Source organism: Cervus canadensis, chromosome 5 (assembly GCF_019320065.1).
Source record: "Cervus canadensis isolate Bull #8, Minnesota chromosome 5, ASM1932006v1, whole genome shotgun sequence".
Taxonomy (NCBI): Eukaryota; Metazoa; Chordata; class Mammalia; order Artiodactyla; family Cervidae; genus Cervus; species Cervus canadensis.
Window position 1 is genome coordinate 35,080,049 of NC_057390.1, and position 20,025 is coordinate 35,100,073.

The following is a 20,025-nucleotide window of genomic DNA, read 5'->3' on the forward strand; positions in this document are numbered from 1 at the left end:
CCTTCCCACCCCAAACCTGCCTTCCCACCCCAAACCTGCCTTAACTAAGTCTTCCAGGCCCAATCAGCAGTGAGTTCCAAACTTTGGTCTGCCTTCACACACCTTCCCCCAAGGCCTTAACACTGGCCTTCCCTTAAAATGGTTCCTGCTGTCTCCATTCTTTTGAATGCAGCATATTAGACAACAGTTGCCATTCATCCCTTTTCTCCCCCTCCTCCTTTTCATTCCTGAGGTCACTGACAGAATGTTTAGGAATTAAATAATTCACAATATAAGCAGTTAGGGTATCAAAATAATAAGCAACTGCTAAGCCTGGTATTAGATCACATGGGGCATTTTAAAAACTCTTTAAAAGTACCTTGATTTTAGGTCTCGAATGGGCCTTCAGGGTCTTCACCAGGGGTTCTTAATCATGACCACACAACTGAAGCATTGATGGAAGTTTTAAAAAAACACTGATACCCGAGTCCCAACCACAAAAACTCTGGACCACAGTAGGTGCCTAGTATGTTATATTTTTAAAAATTCCCCACTTTAGGAACCTCACCTAAATACAGCTTAGCTAGGACAAAACTGAAGTGGTCAATATAACATAACGCCTCACTGCTCAAACTATGATTTCGGGACCAGGTATCAATATCATGAGCTGGGAGTATGAACTGAAATTCACATTCCAGGCCCATCAATCTGAGAATCAATCACCCAGATAAGTGTTGTCAAACTTTCCATGCTGACAAAAAACACTCACGTGCCTAATGAACAGGGTAACCACTAGCCACAAGTGGCTAATGAACATGTGAAATGTGGCTATTGAGACTGAGTAATTTTTAATTTAATTTCAATGTAAACAGTCACATGTGGCTACGAGCTACTGTAACTGGGCAGGTGTGATCTAGATGATTCACTCTGGTGAGAGGGCATGAATTTATGGATCCAGATCTATGAATGCAAAAGGAATCCACAAGTCACTGGCTCCAGACCTGTCTTCTCCTTGTAATGAAGACCAAAAACCAGGTGTTAAAAACAATCCATTTATTGGCTTTTAAACTAGTTACACAATTGAAATAATCAGGTTGGCACTACTCTATACAGGGGTTACGCCTGTGTATGCTGACGCTTACTGTACCAGGACCTCTGCTGTGCTTAGGTCTGTATCAAGTCATTCAGCAAGTAGGTACTAAAAAATATACCGTAGTGTTCCTTTAAGGAAGACTGTACAGGGTGTGCTGCCAGATGACATTCACCACCGTGTGAAGTACTTCAACCTAGAAGATTCCTTGCGTTCTATAAACTGGTCACAGGCAAACACGTGGTGTTCGCATTTAGAGATACACACACAAAGTTACATAAAAATTCAGACATTCTAACGATAAATGAACTCAAACCCACACCTCAGCTTTTGGAGCATGAAAAGATAAAGAAAATAATTTAAAAACACACAAAAAATGGCATTCAATTGGTACAAAAGCCAAAAGTCACTATAATAAAGAGCTACATGTGAATCTTTACAAGTTAATTACACAATGGTGTTTTTTAAGAGGTTGCATCTGTACAAAGTCTTGCCAATGCTGTCTCTACAGTTTATACAGTCTTTTACATCTATGTAACATTTATTAAACAAGTCAATTAAATATTAAGACTTATTAGTCTCTCAACGATTCTGCAGGCAAAAAATAAGGGCAGGGGGAGGGAGAAAAAGATTACAGAATTTCCGCAAACACAGCAGTCTTCCATTAGTAAAGTATAACAGTTTTCAAAGAGGGTCAAACAATATTTGTAAAGAATACAGGTAAAAATCATTCAGTCAGGGTTTTTATTGTTGTTGCTGTTTATTTTCAAAATCACACATTGTATACATACGTAACAATCAATCAAAAATTTATTCACCGAACCCCTGGTTTTTCAGCAACTGCTCTTCTATTCAGCACCAAAAACTCCAGTCTGTGGGAGACACGTGGACACAGACTTCACTTCTGTGTCTTGGTCCATCAGGTACTTGGATGGGTTCGACACTTGCCCGGGTTCAAGACTTGCCCTCTTTTCTTTCCCTCTTCATGGCTCTCCAAGCCCAAGGTTCTCAATGCTTCAGATTTATGGCCCACAGCCCTACCACCATCTAAACTCAATAGCCATTTGGAAAGAATTCAAAATAATTTGAGATGAATGAAATGACAGGACCTGTGTTACAGATGGGCATTCTCCATTTCAAGTAAACGGTTTCATAATGAGTTCCTAGACTCTGTCTGGTCTTGGATGTCATGATCATACTGGGTAATTATTTCTAGTCTGAGACATTGTGGCTTTGTCAGATGCCTCAAAGAAAAAGTGATCAATATACTGGAAATACTTCCGGACAAGTTAGGAAAATGGCAGCTGAGAACCTGTGGAACTTGGACTAATTAGACCAGACACAGAAACCACCAAAATGATGAGAACTCAACAGAGGCAGAGTTTTTAAACCTGCAGAAAGCCACCACAGATGGTACCTGAGGATCTGGAATTTTTGATGAAAAGAGCTTGAAGTGAGGACTACTCATCTGTATCAAGGAGGAAAAAGGGGGGGAAAAACCTTCAGTTAGACAACAGGACATCCAACTCAAAGAACCAAATAAATGAAATCTTTTTTCATCCTATTTCAATAGAAAGGCTTCTGGGCCCTCCCTCTTTAATACAGAATGGATAACAAATACTTAAGAACTGAAATGAAATATTTTCACAACTGTAGAACCCAGAATCCCTAGGACAACCCAAAATGGCCAGGCCCCACTCAGAGGCAATTATGAGTAAGAGCTCTTTTCTTTTATTTAACCATAAGTCCGTAAAAGCTGTCACATCAATTCTCTGCTTAATACCTAAAGCAGAGGAAAAAAAGTATAAAATTCTCTGGGAACTTCCACTGGGTCACAGCAAAAGTCATGAAAACAGACTTCTGTATACTTTGCTGCCTCACCTTCCTATGCATAATAGCAGGGTGACACGAGGAGATCGGTGAGAACCAGCAGCTGGTCGTCAGTGAACTGCTGTTTGTGTTCTTGCCAGTTGTCATGGTGTGTCCTTCGGAAATTGGATAATGTCTTTTTTACAGTCATCTGTAGGATAAGCAACCCACATACATTTTACTTTAACTCCTCCAGGGTTATGTCCAGGATACCTTTAAGTAACAATCCTTCGGGACTTCGTATCTTACACTTCACCAAGCACTACACAACCAATAAACCAATCTTACCTCAAAAAGCTACCAAGCTTACTTCTTTAGAATTGATACCAGCTTCACGTTAGGACAAATGACTAGAACTCACACCACATTGTTAAATCAGTTTCAATATATACTAAATATACACTTTGTCAAAGTGAAAAGAACAAAGTCATTGGTCTTCCAAATTGTTTAATGTAGTAACACAGGTGTTCAGTAAATAATACCATCACATTTTCCTGTTTAACATTAGCCTTTGGTTAGATACTTCCTAGGTATAAAATATGAGCAAAACAGAAGTATAAAATTTAAATATCCTGACAACACTGGCAATACACTTTGCTTCCACTGGACTGGGAAGGACAGAAGACATGGTAATTTTCTTGCTAACAAAAGATCTCTCAAATATAGAAAACAGTGGGGTCTCTGCAAGATTTTAATAACTACTGATGAGCAGACTTGGCTCTGGCAGAGGCAGTAGTAGTAACCTTATCGAAGACGACGGCCCAGAGTATATAGAAAATTATTAGTCTAAATGGTTTCTTAAAAAATTATCACTGTTAATATATGTGCAAAGAAACCAACAAGGGAGAATTTTACCTCGATTGGCTGGGGGTCATTCAGGTGTGCACTGAGATTCATAAGGAGCTGGGGCATCCAGGTGGGAACGTCGTAAGGACTAGAAAGAACACACGCACCCAGTCCCAGCACCCCAGCATGGCGTTTGACCAACTCTGCAAAGAAAACAACAGCATTTATATGAGCAGATATTTACAGGACTCTATTGTACTTGCTATAGTGAGATAAAATTAGTTTTCGACCATGCTAGTTGTTTCCAGTGTGTGAATTTCTGCCTTTAAATGACTCTGTATGCACACGTACCAAAAACATGCTGTTAAGCCTAAACTACAACATCCTGCATCCTATATTTTATAGGCTCTCTATTCTTTCTTTTTAGTGATACAAGTTAAAGCGCTTTCAAATTCTCAGTACAGACCTAAGAATACTTTGGTACTTAATTATTAAAAACAAAGTGGTCAACTTAAAAAAAAACTAGAATTTATTGTATGCTGGTATTTTATTTGGACAGATGAGCCTGGTGGACTACAGTCTATGGGGTCACTAAGAGTCAGACACAACTGACCGACTAACACTTTCACTGTTATTTTATTGGAAATTTCTACTAGGTAACTATACGACATAATTAAAACCCTGCTAGACAAAGAGAACAGACTTTTATTTTTGGGGAGAGGGGAGAAGATTAGAATTTGGAATTAGCAAAGAGAAACTATTGGACATAGGATAGATAAACAACAGGGTCCCCCTGTACAGTGCAGGGAACTATATTCAATATCCAATGACAAAACATAATGAAAAAGAATATGAAGAAAATATATATATATAACTTAGTGATGGAATTCCAGTTGAGCTATTTCAAATCCTAAAAGAGGATGCTGTGAAAGTACTGCACTCAATATGCCAGGAAATTTGGAAAACTCAGCAGTGGCCACAGGACTGGAAAAAGTCCATTTTCATTACAATCCTAAAGAAAGGCAATGCCAAAGAATGCTCAAACTACCACATAATTGCACTCATCTTACATGCTAGTAAAGTAATGCTCGAAATTCTCCAAGCCAGGCTTCAGCAATACATGAACCATGAACTTCCAGATGTTCAAGCTGGTTTTAGAAAAGGCAGAGGAACCAGAGATCAAATTGCCAATACCTGCTGGATCATCAAAAAAGCAAGAGAGTTCCAGGAAACCATCTATTTCTGCTTTACTGACTATGCCAAAGCCTTTGACTGCTTTGGCAGTCAATTTTTTTGCGTGGATCACAATAAACTGTGGAAAATTCTTAAAGAGATGGGAATACCAGACCACCTGACCCACCTCTTGAGAAACCTGTATGCAGGTCAGGAAGCAAAAGTTAGAACTGGACATGGAACAACAGACTGGTTCCAAATAGGAACAGGAGTACATTAAGGCTGTATATTGTCACCCTGCTTATTTAACTTATATGCAGAGTACATCATGAGAAATGCCGGGCTGGATGAAGCATAAGCTGGAATCAAGATTGCCAGGAGAAATATCAATAACCTAAGATATGCAGATGACACCACCCTTATGGCAGAAAGGAAAGAACTAAAGAGCCTCTTGATGAAAGTGAAAGAGGAGAGTGAAAAAGTTAGATTAAAGCTCAACATTTCAGAAAGTGAAGATCATGGCATCCGGTCCCATCACTTCATGGCAAACAGATGGAGAAACAGTGGAAACAGTGGCTGACTTTATTTTTTTGGGCTCCAAAATCACTGCAGGTGGTGACTTCAGCCATGAAATTAAAAGACGCTTACTCCTTGGAAGGAAAGTTATGACCAACCTAGACAGCATTTTAAAAAGCAGAGACATTACTTTGCCAATAAAGGTCCGTCTCGTCAAGGCTATGGTTTTTCCAGTAGTCATGTAATGTGAGACCTGGACTATAAAGAAAGCTGAGGGCTGAAGAATTGATGCTTTTGAACTGTGGTGTTGGAGAAGACTCTTGAGAGTCCCTTGGACTGCAAGGAGATCCAACCAGTCCATCCGAAAGGAAATCAGTCCTGAGAGTTCATTGGAAGGACTGATGTTGAAGCTGAAACTCCAATACTTTGGCCACCTGATGCAAAGAGCTGACTCATCTGAAAAGACCCTGATGCTGGAAAAGACTGAAGGCAGGAGGAAAAGGGAACAACAGAGGATGAGATGGTTGGATGGCATCACTGACTCAACGGATATGAGTTTGACTGGACTCCAGGAGCTGGTGATGGACAGGGAGGCCTGGTGTGCTACAGTCCATGGGGTCGCAAAGAGTCGGACACGACTGAGTGACTGAACTGAACTGAGTTACTTTGCTGTACGGAAGAAATTAACACAACATCCTAAATTAACTGTACTTCAATAACACAGATAAGATGCTTTTTGGCTATGACATTTAAATTTCTCTTTAAACATGACACAGTCATCTGATCTCACTGTGCTGTTTACCTTGATGCTTAATTAGAGTACAAGCTCCTATAGAATGAGTCTTCTCACCCTCTCACCAAATGCCGAGTGAAGTAATGATATTCCCCTCTCCAAATGAAAGCAAGAATTGTTTTGTCTACTTAGTTTCTTCTCTCAGTGTGTGTGTGGTATGTGTGCTAAGTTGCTTCCATCATGCCCAACTCTTTGAGACCTTATGGACTATAGCCCCCCAGGCTCCTCTGTCCATGGGACTCTTCAGACAAGAATAATGGAATGGGTTGCCATGCCCTCCTCCAGGGATCTTCCTGACCCAGGAATTGAACCCGGGTCTCTTATGTCTCCTTCACTGGCAGATGGGTTCTTTACCACTAGCACCACACGTAAGTTGTAAATTCTAAAAACAAGTATTTTAGAGCCTCAAAAATAACTAATTCTGGATACCTCTCTTTATAAAGCGATTTCAGGTGAGTGGGTACAGACTTGATTTACTCTGATAGCTGTATGCAGCAGTGTACACGTTCCTTGGTACCTCTCTCAATTTTATCTTTATATCCCAGGTCTTGCCTTCTGTATATGCAAAGTTTCTCAAAAGCAACTATTCCTGGTACCTAGCATAGTCCTACACACATACACGCATTCAATAAATATTTGTTGAGCAAGCCTGGTTAATTCCCAAAGGGTGTCTTCTCCCAGTATTGTTACCTGCAGAAGGAATCGTATCTCCTACAAAACCAGGGTCACGCTTCCTTTTCTTCGGTAGTTTTGTTTTGCAAAGTTGCTCAAAATGAATCTGCATAGGACTGTCCATGGTAAGGAAGTTACACTGTAACAGACCACTTAAGGTGGTGGCAGCCATTTCTCTCACCTGTAGAGATAATCACTTCCATTAGACTTGAGATCCTAAGCCTGGGGAGGTGGAGAGGGTGGTATGGGAACTGGGGTGGGGGCTTTCCCTGATATTTGTATTCAAACGGTGTAAATGCGCTTTTGCAGTTTCTTAATGGAGAATCCATCAGGCTCTTAAAGGGTCCTGGCCTCAAAACAGATGAGTCTATAGAAATACTAATAGTTTATTTCAAATTGAAATGGGAACTTAAGTTTTCAGAAGACAAAAAAAAGCTGTAAAAAGTTATACTCATCACAATAGTTTCTCCTAAACAGTCATAAGGAAAGGCAGTAATAATTTGAAAAAATGCTTTGCCACTTATTCCTTCAAAATATTTTTTCTTAAATTTTTCAGTGTGACAGTTTGGGGGTACTTAACATATTCTTTGCTATTTTCATTATATCATTCAAATAAAAAATTTTTTATTACTTCATACTTGGTTGCATACAGTAACAGCTAAGTTTAAGTCTACTACATGGAATAAAATACAAAAATAATCTATAAAAGTGTTCTAAAACAAGATCCAGAAACCAGTCCAGTTTGCTATAATATCTAAAGGTAGGAAACACTGTCCTTGGAGATTTCCACCTTTCCATTTCTATTCTTTAATGGAAAAAAAAAAAAAACCCTCTAAAAAAATTTACAGAGAGCTGCAAATATTTTAACTGGAGTTTGTCAGAATCACGGCTAGGGTGTGAGTACTTGGTAACTAGACACATCTGCTCCAAAGGACACAAGAAAGCTGGAATGCAAAATGCATAGGTTTCCAGTCCCAGTTTCCTATAGATACAAACGTATTTTCAGTGCTCTCAAATAAAATATATATAATCACTGGGAGTGCTCCACTACATGGAAAACCCATAAAGTCCACAAAATAAACAAAAATTTCACAAAATTTTCAATTACATTTTTTTAACCTAAGGCCAATTTAAAAAGTTATATCTTATTCCATAATTATCACATCATGCTTTTCTTGCATTAGGCTGATGTGAACTAACATGGTCTTTTTGTACAAATATTAATGTTTCCTTAGCAAAAGCTGACTTCAATTTCTCTATCAAGGAAAATAAACAGGGATAACAATCTCATCTTAAATCTACTGGATAACAGCACCTATGTGTAGATTTTCATTCTCTTGAAACTGCTCTCATACACATTCCTATTAGCCCTTTAAAAATCAGTAAAATAAGTAGTGTTATCATTTGCAATTTCATAGATAAGAAGACTTTGCTTCATAAATGTTATCTGCCCAACTGCAAAGAGAAGCCAGAACAAGAATGTGTCCAGTGTTTGTTTACATCTGGGGTATCAAAAGTAATTACACAGGGTTATGTTAAAATTAGTTACTTTACATATTAGTGTGTAAATACTCCTTTAGAGGCGCCAAAATGCTTTCTTTAAATTTATTAAAATTTCAGTTTACTACAACTTAAATTTTACCTCTAGCTGTTCATCCTCCAAAAGACTTATAACCAGCCACCTGATGTCTTTAACTGCATCTTCATTGTTTAGGAAAATAAAGAGGTTATAAAATACCATGGTCTGGAGGTAGGTCAGTACTGTGTATCTAGCATGCCAAGAACTGCTTCTTGCTGTCTGTGAATGAGAAATTAGTAGAAATGACAAGAACATGAGATGACAGTGGCATTATACACAAATAATAGAAATTTCCAATGTAACTCTACTTTTACAAGTACAGCCAGAGCAAGCTTATCTTATATTTCTTTCTAAAGAAAATGGCATGCAAGCTGTTTCAGGTAAAGTTACGAATTCTGAATGTATGAATGAGAGTAAAAGGAAAGGAACACATGATTAAAAGTCAATTTTAGAAGAGTTATTTATAATTAATGACTTAACTCCTCCAAGGGTTGCATGTTATTGTATTTGACTTTTGATAGTAGTAGGTAGGGTAGTTAAAGCAAACAAACGGAAAACTACTATAGTCTACTGCATAAAAAATACCATTTGAGGCTGTTAAAAAATATCTTTCAGACAAAGTGTCCATTTTGTATATTATATAACACACATATAACTGGATAAAGCTGAGCACAGAGTACACCAAAAATGCAGCTATGGGACATCCATGTAGTCCCATAGTTAAGACTCTGAGTGGTCCAGTAGTTAAGACTCTGAGCTTCTACTGCCAGGGGTGTGGGTTTGATCCCTGGCTAGGGAACTAAGATCCCACAGATCCCACATGCCATTCAGTGTGGCCAAAAAAATAAAAATAATAAATAAATAAATAAATAAAAATTAAAATGCAGTCAGAAAATAGACACTCACTTAGGTCTTTTTACCACAGATCAGAAAATAGAAGTGAATAAAATAAAGGAGAAATGGTAAAAGAGAATGCTCACCCCCACCCCCATAAACACTCTGTATCCAAGGTGTTCCAAGAATTAGCTCTTTATGTATACAGAAAACATGGGGGTTGAGTGACCTGCTCAAAGTCACAGAAGTTGGTGGCAAAGCCATGTATAGATTCTAAATCTGTTTCTTTGGCCGGCATATGTCTTCTCTCATGCTAAAAGAAGATTCACAATGAATGCAAATATCAGGTATTGTCTGTATCACAGCCGACTTTGTGAAATTCTTAGAATGGTAAACCAAAATTCTAACCAAAGATATAAGTTTCTGATAGACACTCTTACTTGATTTAGCACCTGAAGTACCAAAGGCACTTGATGAGGGTACAGCAACCCCTGAGACATTAGTGATAAACATAACTTTGCATCTCTTTTCAGTTCATCATAGCTATTGTCATTTTCCACTGGGGCAATCTAGAGAACAACAACAACAAAACAAAATAAAGACATAAATTGAAAAACAGCCAGTAAGTACAAAGGCATCCTTACATGAAAGAAATCACATTTTTAACAACCTCTACAGAAAAAATAAACATATATAAAACTAGAGAACAGTTTAATGAATTTCCATTAATCAACCAATTCTTCAACAATGACAAATTCATGGCTAATCCTTTTATTTTTTGCCCCCCTGTTGTTCCCCCTCCCTCAATTATTTGAAACAAATACCAAACATGTTTCATCCATAAATGTTTCATTTTTATCACTGAAAGATAAAGACTCTTATTTAAAAAACATGTCATGACATCATACATAAAAACTCATCACAGCAAAATATATTCAGTAGTGCTCAAATTTCTCCAAGTATTTCATATATGTTATCACAATTACTTTGGGGGAATCTGGTTCAACATAATAACCACACAACACTGCATTTGGAAAGTCTCTTAATATTTAAGAAGAATCTTTAAGTTTCCCCCACCCATTTTCAAAATTCCTTTCTTTTAAAACAAGGGGGATGGGGTAGGTCCTTTGTTTTTACAGTCTCCCCTATTATGACCTCCCTTTCCTGACTACATTTCTTTGTGGCATCCACTGGCTCTAGTTTGTCCTCTAAAGTAGCCATTAGATCTAGAGGTCTGATTTTACTCACGTCTGACTGGGCACAATGTAAGTATTAATAGTACTGTGTATTTCCTTCACTTACATCCCATTTTCTCTTTTTGCGATGAACTATTATAAAAACATAAGTTTCCAAAATAGTGACACTCATTCCTTCTTCGTTGTTGCCCAGAATGCTTTATGGGCTTCTCTGGTGACTAGCGGTAAAGAATTCACCTGCTGATGCAGGAGACATGCGTTCAATCCCTGGATCAGGAAGATCCCCTGGAGAAGGAAACGGCTACCCACTCCAAGATTCTTGCCTGGGAAATTCCACGGTCAGAGGAGCCTGGCGGGCTACAGTCCATGGGGTTGCAAAAGAGTTGGACACGACTTAGCAACTAAACAACAGTGGAATGTTTTATACAAAAACCTCTTCCTAAAAAAAAAATTAAAAAAAAAAAAAACCTCTTCCTTACTCAGAATGATTTCCCTAACCTCCAGATGTGAAAAATGAAACAATTTTTTAAAGTATCATTAAGAACCAATGAATTTCAACAAATTTGGCGGTTTTAATCCACTGTGGTTACTCTTCTTTCTAGTGCTCAAACTGGCTCCAAGTCTTTTAACACAATTATAGCATCCTTGGTTTCTGGTATGACAAGATGACCTAGGTTTATTCTGTACATTTCTCGGTTCAAACCATATTTTTCAAAGAGAAAGAGATCATGTATTAGCACACTTTTTCTTCTGAGTACCTGAATCTTGAAGAGAAAGATGCAAGGACACAGCACCCTGAAGAGACTATTAGACGCTGTTACCCAGGTCTTCAGAGCTGCTGTGGTTCCTACTCCATTCTTAAGCTGTTACTTCCATTCTATGAACTATGTAGATACTGCTGAGTAATTGAGCTAATTTACTACTTTTGTTGGCACAGTCACTTAGTTTCTAATGCTTACAACCAAAATACAAAATAAGAATACAATGGTATAAAAAAAGGATGATCCTAATCTTTCTTTTGCCTTGTTATCATACAAATTTATTATTTTTAGTGTATCACAAATAAGACTCAACTGCTATTAAACTGTGCTAACCTGTAGAAAGTGCTGCTCCTTTAGATGGAAAGATGTCCCCTCTCTCACCGTGACCATTGATATTTGAGCTCTTGATTATTCCAAGTTAATGTTCGGTTAAAGACTTTTAACAGAGATAACGTAAGTACGCATTTTACACGGTGCTCTCTAGGTCACAGGCATTATCTTATTTCCACCTTGTGAGGGATACTGCTATTATTCCACACTTACATAGAAGAAGATAACCTTAGATGCTCAGTAGGTTGTCTAAGATCACCAAAAAAAAGCACCTGTCACAGAAAGGATTTTAAACTAGATCTCTATTCAAAGCCTGTGCTCTGTTAGTTATTCTTGGTTAAAAACCCTCTTCTCTCATTCCGAAACAAAATGGAGAATCTTAAAGTAGAATACACAAATAACTGAAACTTGTATTTCCAAGGGTTATTTTGGGGAAGGGGGATATAAAACTGCTTGTCATGGGACAGGAAAAATAATAGTTCATTTAGAATCAAATAAATACCTCAAATATGTCCAAAACAGAACTACTGATCTCATCTCCACTATTTCTGTGCTCCTCCTACAATTCAGTCAACTGTATAGTCCTCTTTACCTTTACTCTGTACATTACACCTGTCTACACCATAATTCTGTTCATCCGTGCTGTGATAACCGCATAACCCAGACCCCTTTTACCACGAAGACCTAAAGGAGGTTCTCAACCTCAATATTTGTATACTGAGGTCAACCCCTGTTAGGCCCGTTACTGGCAAACTATGCAGTACAGCATTCTAATAATTTACAATTTTCATAAATTTCAAGTGGATTCAAACCATCCTATCAACCCCATTCTCATATACTATCTGCTTTCTGACTTCTTTTCTGAGCGAAGAAAGGAGGTGGAACTCCAGCTAGTCTAACATTCACTGCATATTACCCACTAATGAAACTATGAGCTCATGTTCCACACCCACTGTGAAAGGTGGCAGTGGAAAAAACTCTTAAGCACCACTGCCCTAAAGACAAACCAAATCTACACCAAGGACTCGCAAGTAACAAAGGCATATATATACATACACTAACAGCCACCGTCCACTTTTATATACAGAAGATCCCAAAGGTATTCTGGGTATCAGGCCCTACAGAGCACTTTAAAAAGAATCATAGTAGTGAATCCTTTGAAAATTACCAGGAGAGTTATCTTTTGCAATTTCCTGAAGACAAAATACACCCTGGCAGATCAGAAGTTCAGCATGCCATTTGCTTACAAATAGTAACAAGGGCCCTGCCTCTTAAACAGCAACAACTGGATTGACCAATAACTGTCATGCAGTGACAGTTGTACTCAGTTGTACTGAGCCTTCCCAATCTGAAATAAGACTACACTTAACCACAACCAACCACAGCATCACTATCAACTCTAATTCTGGAAACTACTACGTTAATCTTAGTTTACCAGCTTCATTCACTGATTGGATGAATGATTAAAACCACCTCAGGTTGTATCTTGCAGCAAATAAAACTTCAATATGATCAATGGAGACAAGTTACTTTCTGCAAGTGTTTGTCAGAACCAATGATATACAGTGCCATTTAACATTATAAAATAAGTACAATATGCGTGCATGCTACGTCACTTCAGTCATGTCTGACTCTCTGCGACCCCCACGGACTGTAGCCCACCAAGCTCCTCTGTCCACGGAATTCTCCAGGCAAGAGTACTGAAGTGGGTTGCATTCCTTTCTCCAGGGAATCTTCCTGACCCAGGGATTGAACCCGGGTCTCCCACATTGCAGGCCGGTTCTTTACCATCTGAGTCAACAGGGAAGCCCAAATACAATACACTGAACATTTTGATTTTTGGATTTATTACACATTAAATCAAAAAGTCAGAAACAGTTATATTCAAAAAATGCCACTGTGACTTTTTTTTAAGCGACCAGTATTTTCCTAAACTATTACTTGAAAATTGGCTCTCAGTGAAACAATATTCTGTCTTTAGAATATCAGATTGGCTAGTTGTCTGTGATTGTGGTTTCAGTCTGTCTGCCCTTTGAGGCCCTGTGTGTGTGGGGCAGAGACATGTGGGGCCACCCAAGACGGCCGGGTCATGGTGGAGAGGTCTGACAGAATGGGGTCCACTGGAGGAGGGAATGGCAAACCACTTCAGTATTCTTACCTTGAGAGCCCCATGAAAAGTATGAAAAGGGAAAAAGACAAGACACTGAAAGATGAACTCCTCAGGTCTGTAGGTGCCCAATATGCTAATGGAGATCAGTGGAGGAAAAACTCCAGAAAGAATGAAGGTATAGAGGCAAAGCAAAAACAACACCCAGTTGCGGATGGGACTGGTGATAGAAGCAAGATTCGATGCTGTAAAGAGCACTATTGCATAGGAACCTGGAACGTTAGGTCCATGAATCAAGGCAAATTGGAAATGGTCAAACAGGAGATGGCAAGAGTGAACATCGACATTCTAGGATTCAGTGAACTAAGATGGACTGGAATGGGTAAATTTAACTCAAATGACCATTATATCTACTACTGTGGGCAGGAATCCCTTAGAAGAAATGGAGTACCATCATGGTCAACAAAAGAGTCCGAAATGCAGTACTTAGATGCAATCACAAAAATGACAGAATGATCTCTGTTCATTTCCAAGGCAAACCATTCAATATCACAGTGATCCAAGTCTATGTCCCAACCAATACTGCTGAAGAAGCTGAAGTTGAACAGTTCTATGAAGACCTATAAGACCTTCTAGAACTAACACCCAAAAAAGATGTGCTTTCCATTAGAGGGGACTAGAATACAAAAGTAGGAAGTCAAGAAACATCTGGAGTAACAGGCTAATATGGCCTTGGAGTACAGAATGAAGCAGGGCAAAGGCTAATAGAGTTCTGCCAAGAGAACGCACTGGTCATAGCAAACAGCCTCTTCAAACAACACAAGAGAAGACTCTACACATGGACATCACCAGACGGTCAAAACCGAAATCAGATTGATTATATTCTTTGCAGACAAAGATGGAGAAGCTCTATACATCAGCAAAAACAAGACTGGGAGCTGACTGTGGCTCAGATCATGAACTCCTTATTGCCAAATTCAGACTTAAACTGAAGAAATAGGAAAAGGAGTACGTCAAGGTATTGTCATCCTGCTTATTTAACTTATATGCAGAGTACATCATGACACATGCTGGGCTGGATGAAGCACAAGCTGGAATCAAGACTGCTGGGAGAAATATCAATAACATCAGATATGCAGTTGACACCACCCTTATGGTAGAAAGTGAAGGAGAACTAAAGAGCCTCTTGATGAAAGTGAAAGAGGAGAGTGAAAAAGTTAGATTAAAGCTCAACATTCAGAAAACTAAGATCATGGCATCTGGTCCCATTACTTCATGGCAAAATGATGGGGAAACAGTGGCTGACTTTATTTTTTGGGCTCCAAAATCACTGCAGATGGTGACTGCAGCCATGAAATTAAAGGACACTTACTCCTTAGAAGGAAAGTTATGACCAACCTAGACAGCATATTAAAAAGCAGAGACATTACTTTGTCAACAAAGGTCCATCTAGCCAAGGCTATGGTTTTTCCAGTAGTCATGTATGGATGTGAAAGTTGGATTATAAAGAAAGCTGAGTGCTGAAGAATTGATGCTTTTGAACTGTAATGTTGGAGAAGACTCTTGAGAGTCTCTTGGACTGCAAAGAGATCCAACCAGTCCATCCTAAATGAGATCAGTCCTGGGTGTTCTTTGGAAGGACTGATGTTGAAGCAGAAACTCCAATACTTTGGCCACCTGATGCGAGGAGCTGACTCACTGGAAAAGACCCTGATACTGGGAAAGATTGAGGGCAGGAGGAGAAAGGGATGACAGAGGATGAGATGGTTAGATGGCTTCACCAACTCAATGGACATGGGTTTGGGAGGACTCCAGGAATTGGTGATGGACAGGAAGGCCTGGAGTGCTGCGGTTCATGGGGTCGCAAAGATTCGGACACAACTGAGCAACTGAACTGAACTGATCACCTAATGACTTTCCTGTAATGATTTAATGATTTTTTTTAGAGATGTACATAAAGCATACAGCCTGAAAACTTAATCAATCATCTGATAATAATTCCTTTTGAAGGTCAAAAGGGGATACAGCTTTAAATTCAGACATAAACTTACCTTAAAGAACAAAGGCAGAAGTTGAAGTTGTTCTGCGACTGCTGTAGAGAATGATCTTCCTGCACTTGCCATCAGCCATTTCAAAACTTATGGAAATAAAAACAAAGAGTCAGTCTTCACTACTGAGTTAGAGACTACATAAGGTAGAATAATTCTATGATACTAGTGCTAGACAACCACTCTGAGAGCTCTTCAATGTAAAGAAGGAGATCATCTGTGTTACTTCACTGATTTCATCAGCAGTGTGACAGGATCCTTAACAAAAGTTATCAACCAATCCAGGGAACTGAAACTACTTTCAAAAGAATCAATCAGCTAACTATTGATGGTCTACAAACAACCACACGAAGTACAAATTAAAACCAGCCTTCAAACATCCTAACAAAGCAAAAATGATAATGAAATTAGTTGTTTACACTCATAGTAAAGAACTACAACTCAAAAACAACAAAACCACCTAATACAAAACTGTGCAAAGAACCTGACATTTCTCCAAAGAAGAAACAAAAATGGAAATGAAAAGAAACAAAAATGAAAAATGAGGGAAATGCAAATCAAAACAAGATACCTTCTTCACACCTACTAGGAGAGCTATTGTCATAAAAATATAAAACAAGTGTTGGCCAAAATATGGAAAAGTTGAAATCTTTCTGCACTGCTAGTTGGAATATAAAATGGTGAGGCCACTGTGGAAAAATACCTTGGCGGCTCCTCAAAAAATTAAACATAGAATCACCCTATGGTATAGCAATTCTGCTTTCAATAGCCAAAAGACCTGAAAGCAGAGACTCAAATGTAACTTTATATTAACATTCATAGAAATACTATTCACAATAGCCAAAAGGCATAAACAACCTAAGTGTCTATGAATAGATAAACACGGAAAACATTACACAAAGTGAAAAAAGTCAGACATAGAAGGACAAATATTTTATAATTTTATACCCAGAATAGGCATATTATAGAGACAGACAGTAGAATGAAGGTTGTCAGAGGCTGAGGGAGGGGAGAATGAGGAGCTATTGTTTAATGGGTACAGAGTTTCAGTTTTGCAAGATGAAAAGAGTACAAAGATGGGTGAAAGTGATGGCTGTACAATAATGTAAAGTATTTGATGCCACTCAACTGTAAATTTTATATTATGTACATTTTACCATAATAATTAAAAAAAAGAGAAAAAAGTCAATAGGATAATATCTGTTTTTAAAGGGAGCTTCTACTAATTTGAGCCACTCACTAGTTTTTAAGAGTTTAATGCCCTGGGTTCGTTCATCTTCTTCACCAATTCCATTTTCTTCCATAACATGGTTCTGAATTTCTTCATCTACATCCATGAGGGGTTTCAACTTCTCTAGAATTCGAGCAGTAAACTCAGGGACACGAGGTGATGCTGTTGGTGCAGTGTTTGGCAAAGAAACATCTATCATGAATATATAGGTCAGCACACTGTAAAATAAAATACATATGGTAAGACTAGATCCCACATTACAGATAAAATTAAGGTTCAAAAGTGTGACCCAACCAAAGTAAATCTGCCCAGGACACTTCCTGGAGAGGGGCTTGCGCCTGTGCCTACAACTCTGAGGTATCAAAAACTGCAGTGTGGCAACCACTCCCCACTTGCTTGTGAGCACAATACCATCCTATTTTACATTCAGAAAGTGTAAGTGAGCTGCTCAGTCAAGTCAGACTCTTTGGGACCCCATGGACTGTAGCCCGCAGGCTCCTCTGTCCAATGGAATTCTCCAAGCAAGAATACTGAAGTGGATTGCCATTCCTTCTCCAGGGGATCTTTCCAACCCAGGAATCGAACTGTGGTCTCCTTCCATTCAGAGCCTATCTCATCTAAGGTCCCACAGCACAATATAAAACAAAATCTGAAGAAAAGTACATCACAAAACTCAACAGTAACATAAACAGTATGTATTATTAGACACCAAAATTTAATAAAAAGAACTCAAGAGGTATACCATACCACAGGGAAAATAATACCCACCTCCCTATTCTTTCCCTGACATTTTTGTAAACCTGGGTGAGTTTAGGCTCCAAGTACTTCAGTAGTCTATGCAATAACTCAGGCACTCTCCACTCTTGCTGGGCAAGGCCGCCTTGGAGGACATAGAGTCGACTAAAAATCAAAACAAATGAGAGCTGGGTTAGTGCTCCTCTCGACCTTTACCTGTCCCCCGCTCCCCAACTCTGTGGCATGTGGGATTTTAGTTCCCCAGCCAGGGGTCAAACCCATGCCCCTTCAGTGGAAGGGCAGGGTCTTAACACTGGAACATAAGGGAAGTTCTGCCTTTACATGTTGACAGTCTGTATTCTACCTAAAATTGTTTCATTGTCAAGCTGACAGTTTACAACAACATCTTTAGGAAGATTTTATTATTTTTTTCTACATCATTTTCTCTGTATCCCATTTCATCTCTACTACTATACAGCCAAAAGAAATGATGACTTTAGAATACTCATTGAGTTAATCACTAAGCATTAGAAGTTTCCTTACTAATTAATATTAATAATAAATTATTTTTCTTATTAACAGGATTATCTAGATTTCCTTCTCTTGTTCAGTAATTTGTTTTACAGCTCCTTATGCCCAAGTATATTTTTCCTTAAAAGGATTACTATCTTCTTTCCTAATAGGAAAGAGTAAAAAATTAGATCATGTGATAAGGAAGTTAGTAATATCATAATGGTACAAAAGAGCAGTCCTGATAAGAAAAGATGTTAACAGTAGAGTAGGCTGGACCTACTTTATGTTTGAACTGCTCAGGTTGCCTTCATCTCTCCTACTTGTTCTCAAGTAAGAAATAATTCTACTTAGCATCATAGGTTGTATGTAAATGGACTATGGTCATCTCCCAGAAGAACGGGGTTACGATATGTAGCCATTAGAGGTGTAGAACTTCACTTCCATTCTACATCAAGAACAAAGATGTTATCTTTTGTTAACCTCCTCAGCTTCTTATTTACCATGCATCTACAAAGGATCCTCCTTCACCACTCAGTGGTGATTCCAACAGCAGTTCAAAAAGCCAATGAAGTTTCCGGGGATCTCTGCTTTCCTGTGTTGAAAACATAAAGTAGCAATTAAATTCTGCAAATTAATTGCTATATAATTAACTGCAAATTAACTGCCACATAATTTTGCAAATAAATCAGACATCCTTACTTTAGAAATATAAACAAACCTAAGTCTCGAGGAAAAAAATCAAATTAAAACTTACGGGTGAGTCAAATCCAAACGTAGCTGACGTCAAGAAAAGCAACAGTGAGAAAACTGTCAGCTAATCAGACTGTTTTAAATCAAAGTGTAACTGCTCTGCACGTTTAGGTGATACCTATAACCCCGTATCACCAGCTTTTACTATATATATATATAAGTGACATTTCTAGGTATATGATTTGGCTAGTCATTTAATTTAAAAATGCAATTACCATGGCAGAAAAGGTATAATTATCACTTAAGAGTTATCACTCTAGGCTTGTTTAAAAGGCTAAACAGAACCATCTCTCCAGTTATGTAAGAGGACAAAATTTCAGGATCAAGAGATATGAGATAAAATGTGTAAAAACACATTTTGAGATAGGGTATGAAAGAGTTTGAATAAATCATTAGTGAGACACAAAAATGAAGAGGAAAACTTACACAGGATGTTGCTATACAAGTTCCCCAGTCGTTGTAAGTTTCTACTGTAATGTTGGACAATGCTGTTCGAAGCAGAGGACAAAGAAGTTCCCAAAGCTTCTCCACCTGCTCAAATAAAATATAAAAGTTAATGATACTCAGAACACGTTCCTTCAACTATCTGTTCCTGCAAACCCACACATACAAATATACAAACTGATCTTTCCTTTATTTCTTAAAAGACCCAAAGAATCGAAGAAGGTATCATGATACATGAAAACATGGCCAGGTAATACGGCAATTTCCTCCCCCCTACTCCCACCCGCCTCGCAAAAAAAAAAAAAAACCAGAAGAGACAACTTATATGGTTCCTTACAAAATCTCTCCTACTATTGAGAAGTTCTCTATTCAAATGTCTGAATAACACAGTACATTGAGCTGAAACAAAACCTTAACCATCTCTGTATTTCCCATGCTTATGGTCACAGGATTGATTCCTAATACAGGAACCAATGACATTTCAATACAATTTAGTATTACCTGAAAGTATTATCTTTATATTCCAAGTTTTGAGTTACTATAAACAGCATTTAAAAATGTGTTCCAGTTACACAGGCAGTGAATATATGGGTCTGAACACTGAACTGCTTCTCATAGT

At 38.3% G+C, this 20,025-nt stretch overlaps 1 protein-coding gene across 1 annotated transcript in view; it reads right to left on the reverse strand.

The window, feature by feature from the left end:
• Positions 1–1,810: 1,810 nt before the first annotated feature.
• Positions 1,811–20,025, reverse strand: part of PSME4 (proteasome activator subunit 4) — a 92,196-nt gene continuing 73,981 nt past the window's right edge. The window contains exons 37-47 of the mRNA XM_043468561.1: positions 19,389–19,493; positions 18,713–18,804; positions 17,733–17,864; positions 16,974–17,182; positions 15,737–15,822; positions 9,732–9,860; positions 8,521–8,676; positions 6,897–7,059; positions 3,794–3,927; positions 2,951–3,089; positions 1,811–2,537 (exon numbers count right to left, since the gene is read on the reverse strand). Of these exons, the coding sequence (XP_043324496.1) occupies positions 2,955–3,089; positions 3,794–3,927; positions 6,897–7,059; positions 8,521–8,676; positions 9,732–9,860; positions 15,737–15,822; positions 16,974–17,182; positions 17,733–17,864; positions 18,713–18,804; positions 19,389–19,493 (1,341 nt within the window). The 3' untranslated portion in view covers positions 1,811–2,537; positions 2,951–2,954. The remainder of the gene's footprint in view (positions 2,538–2,950; positions 3,090–3,793; positions 3,928–6,896; positions 7,060–8,520; positions 8,677–9,731; positions 9,861–15,736; positions 15,823–16,973; positions 17,183–17,732; positions 17,865–18,712; positions 18,805–19,388; positions 19,494–20,025) is intronic.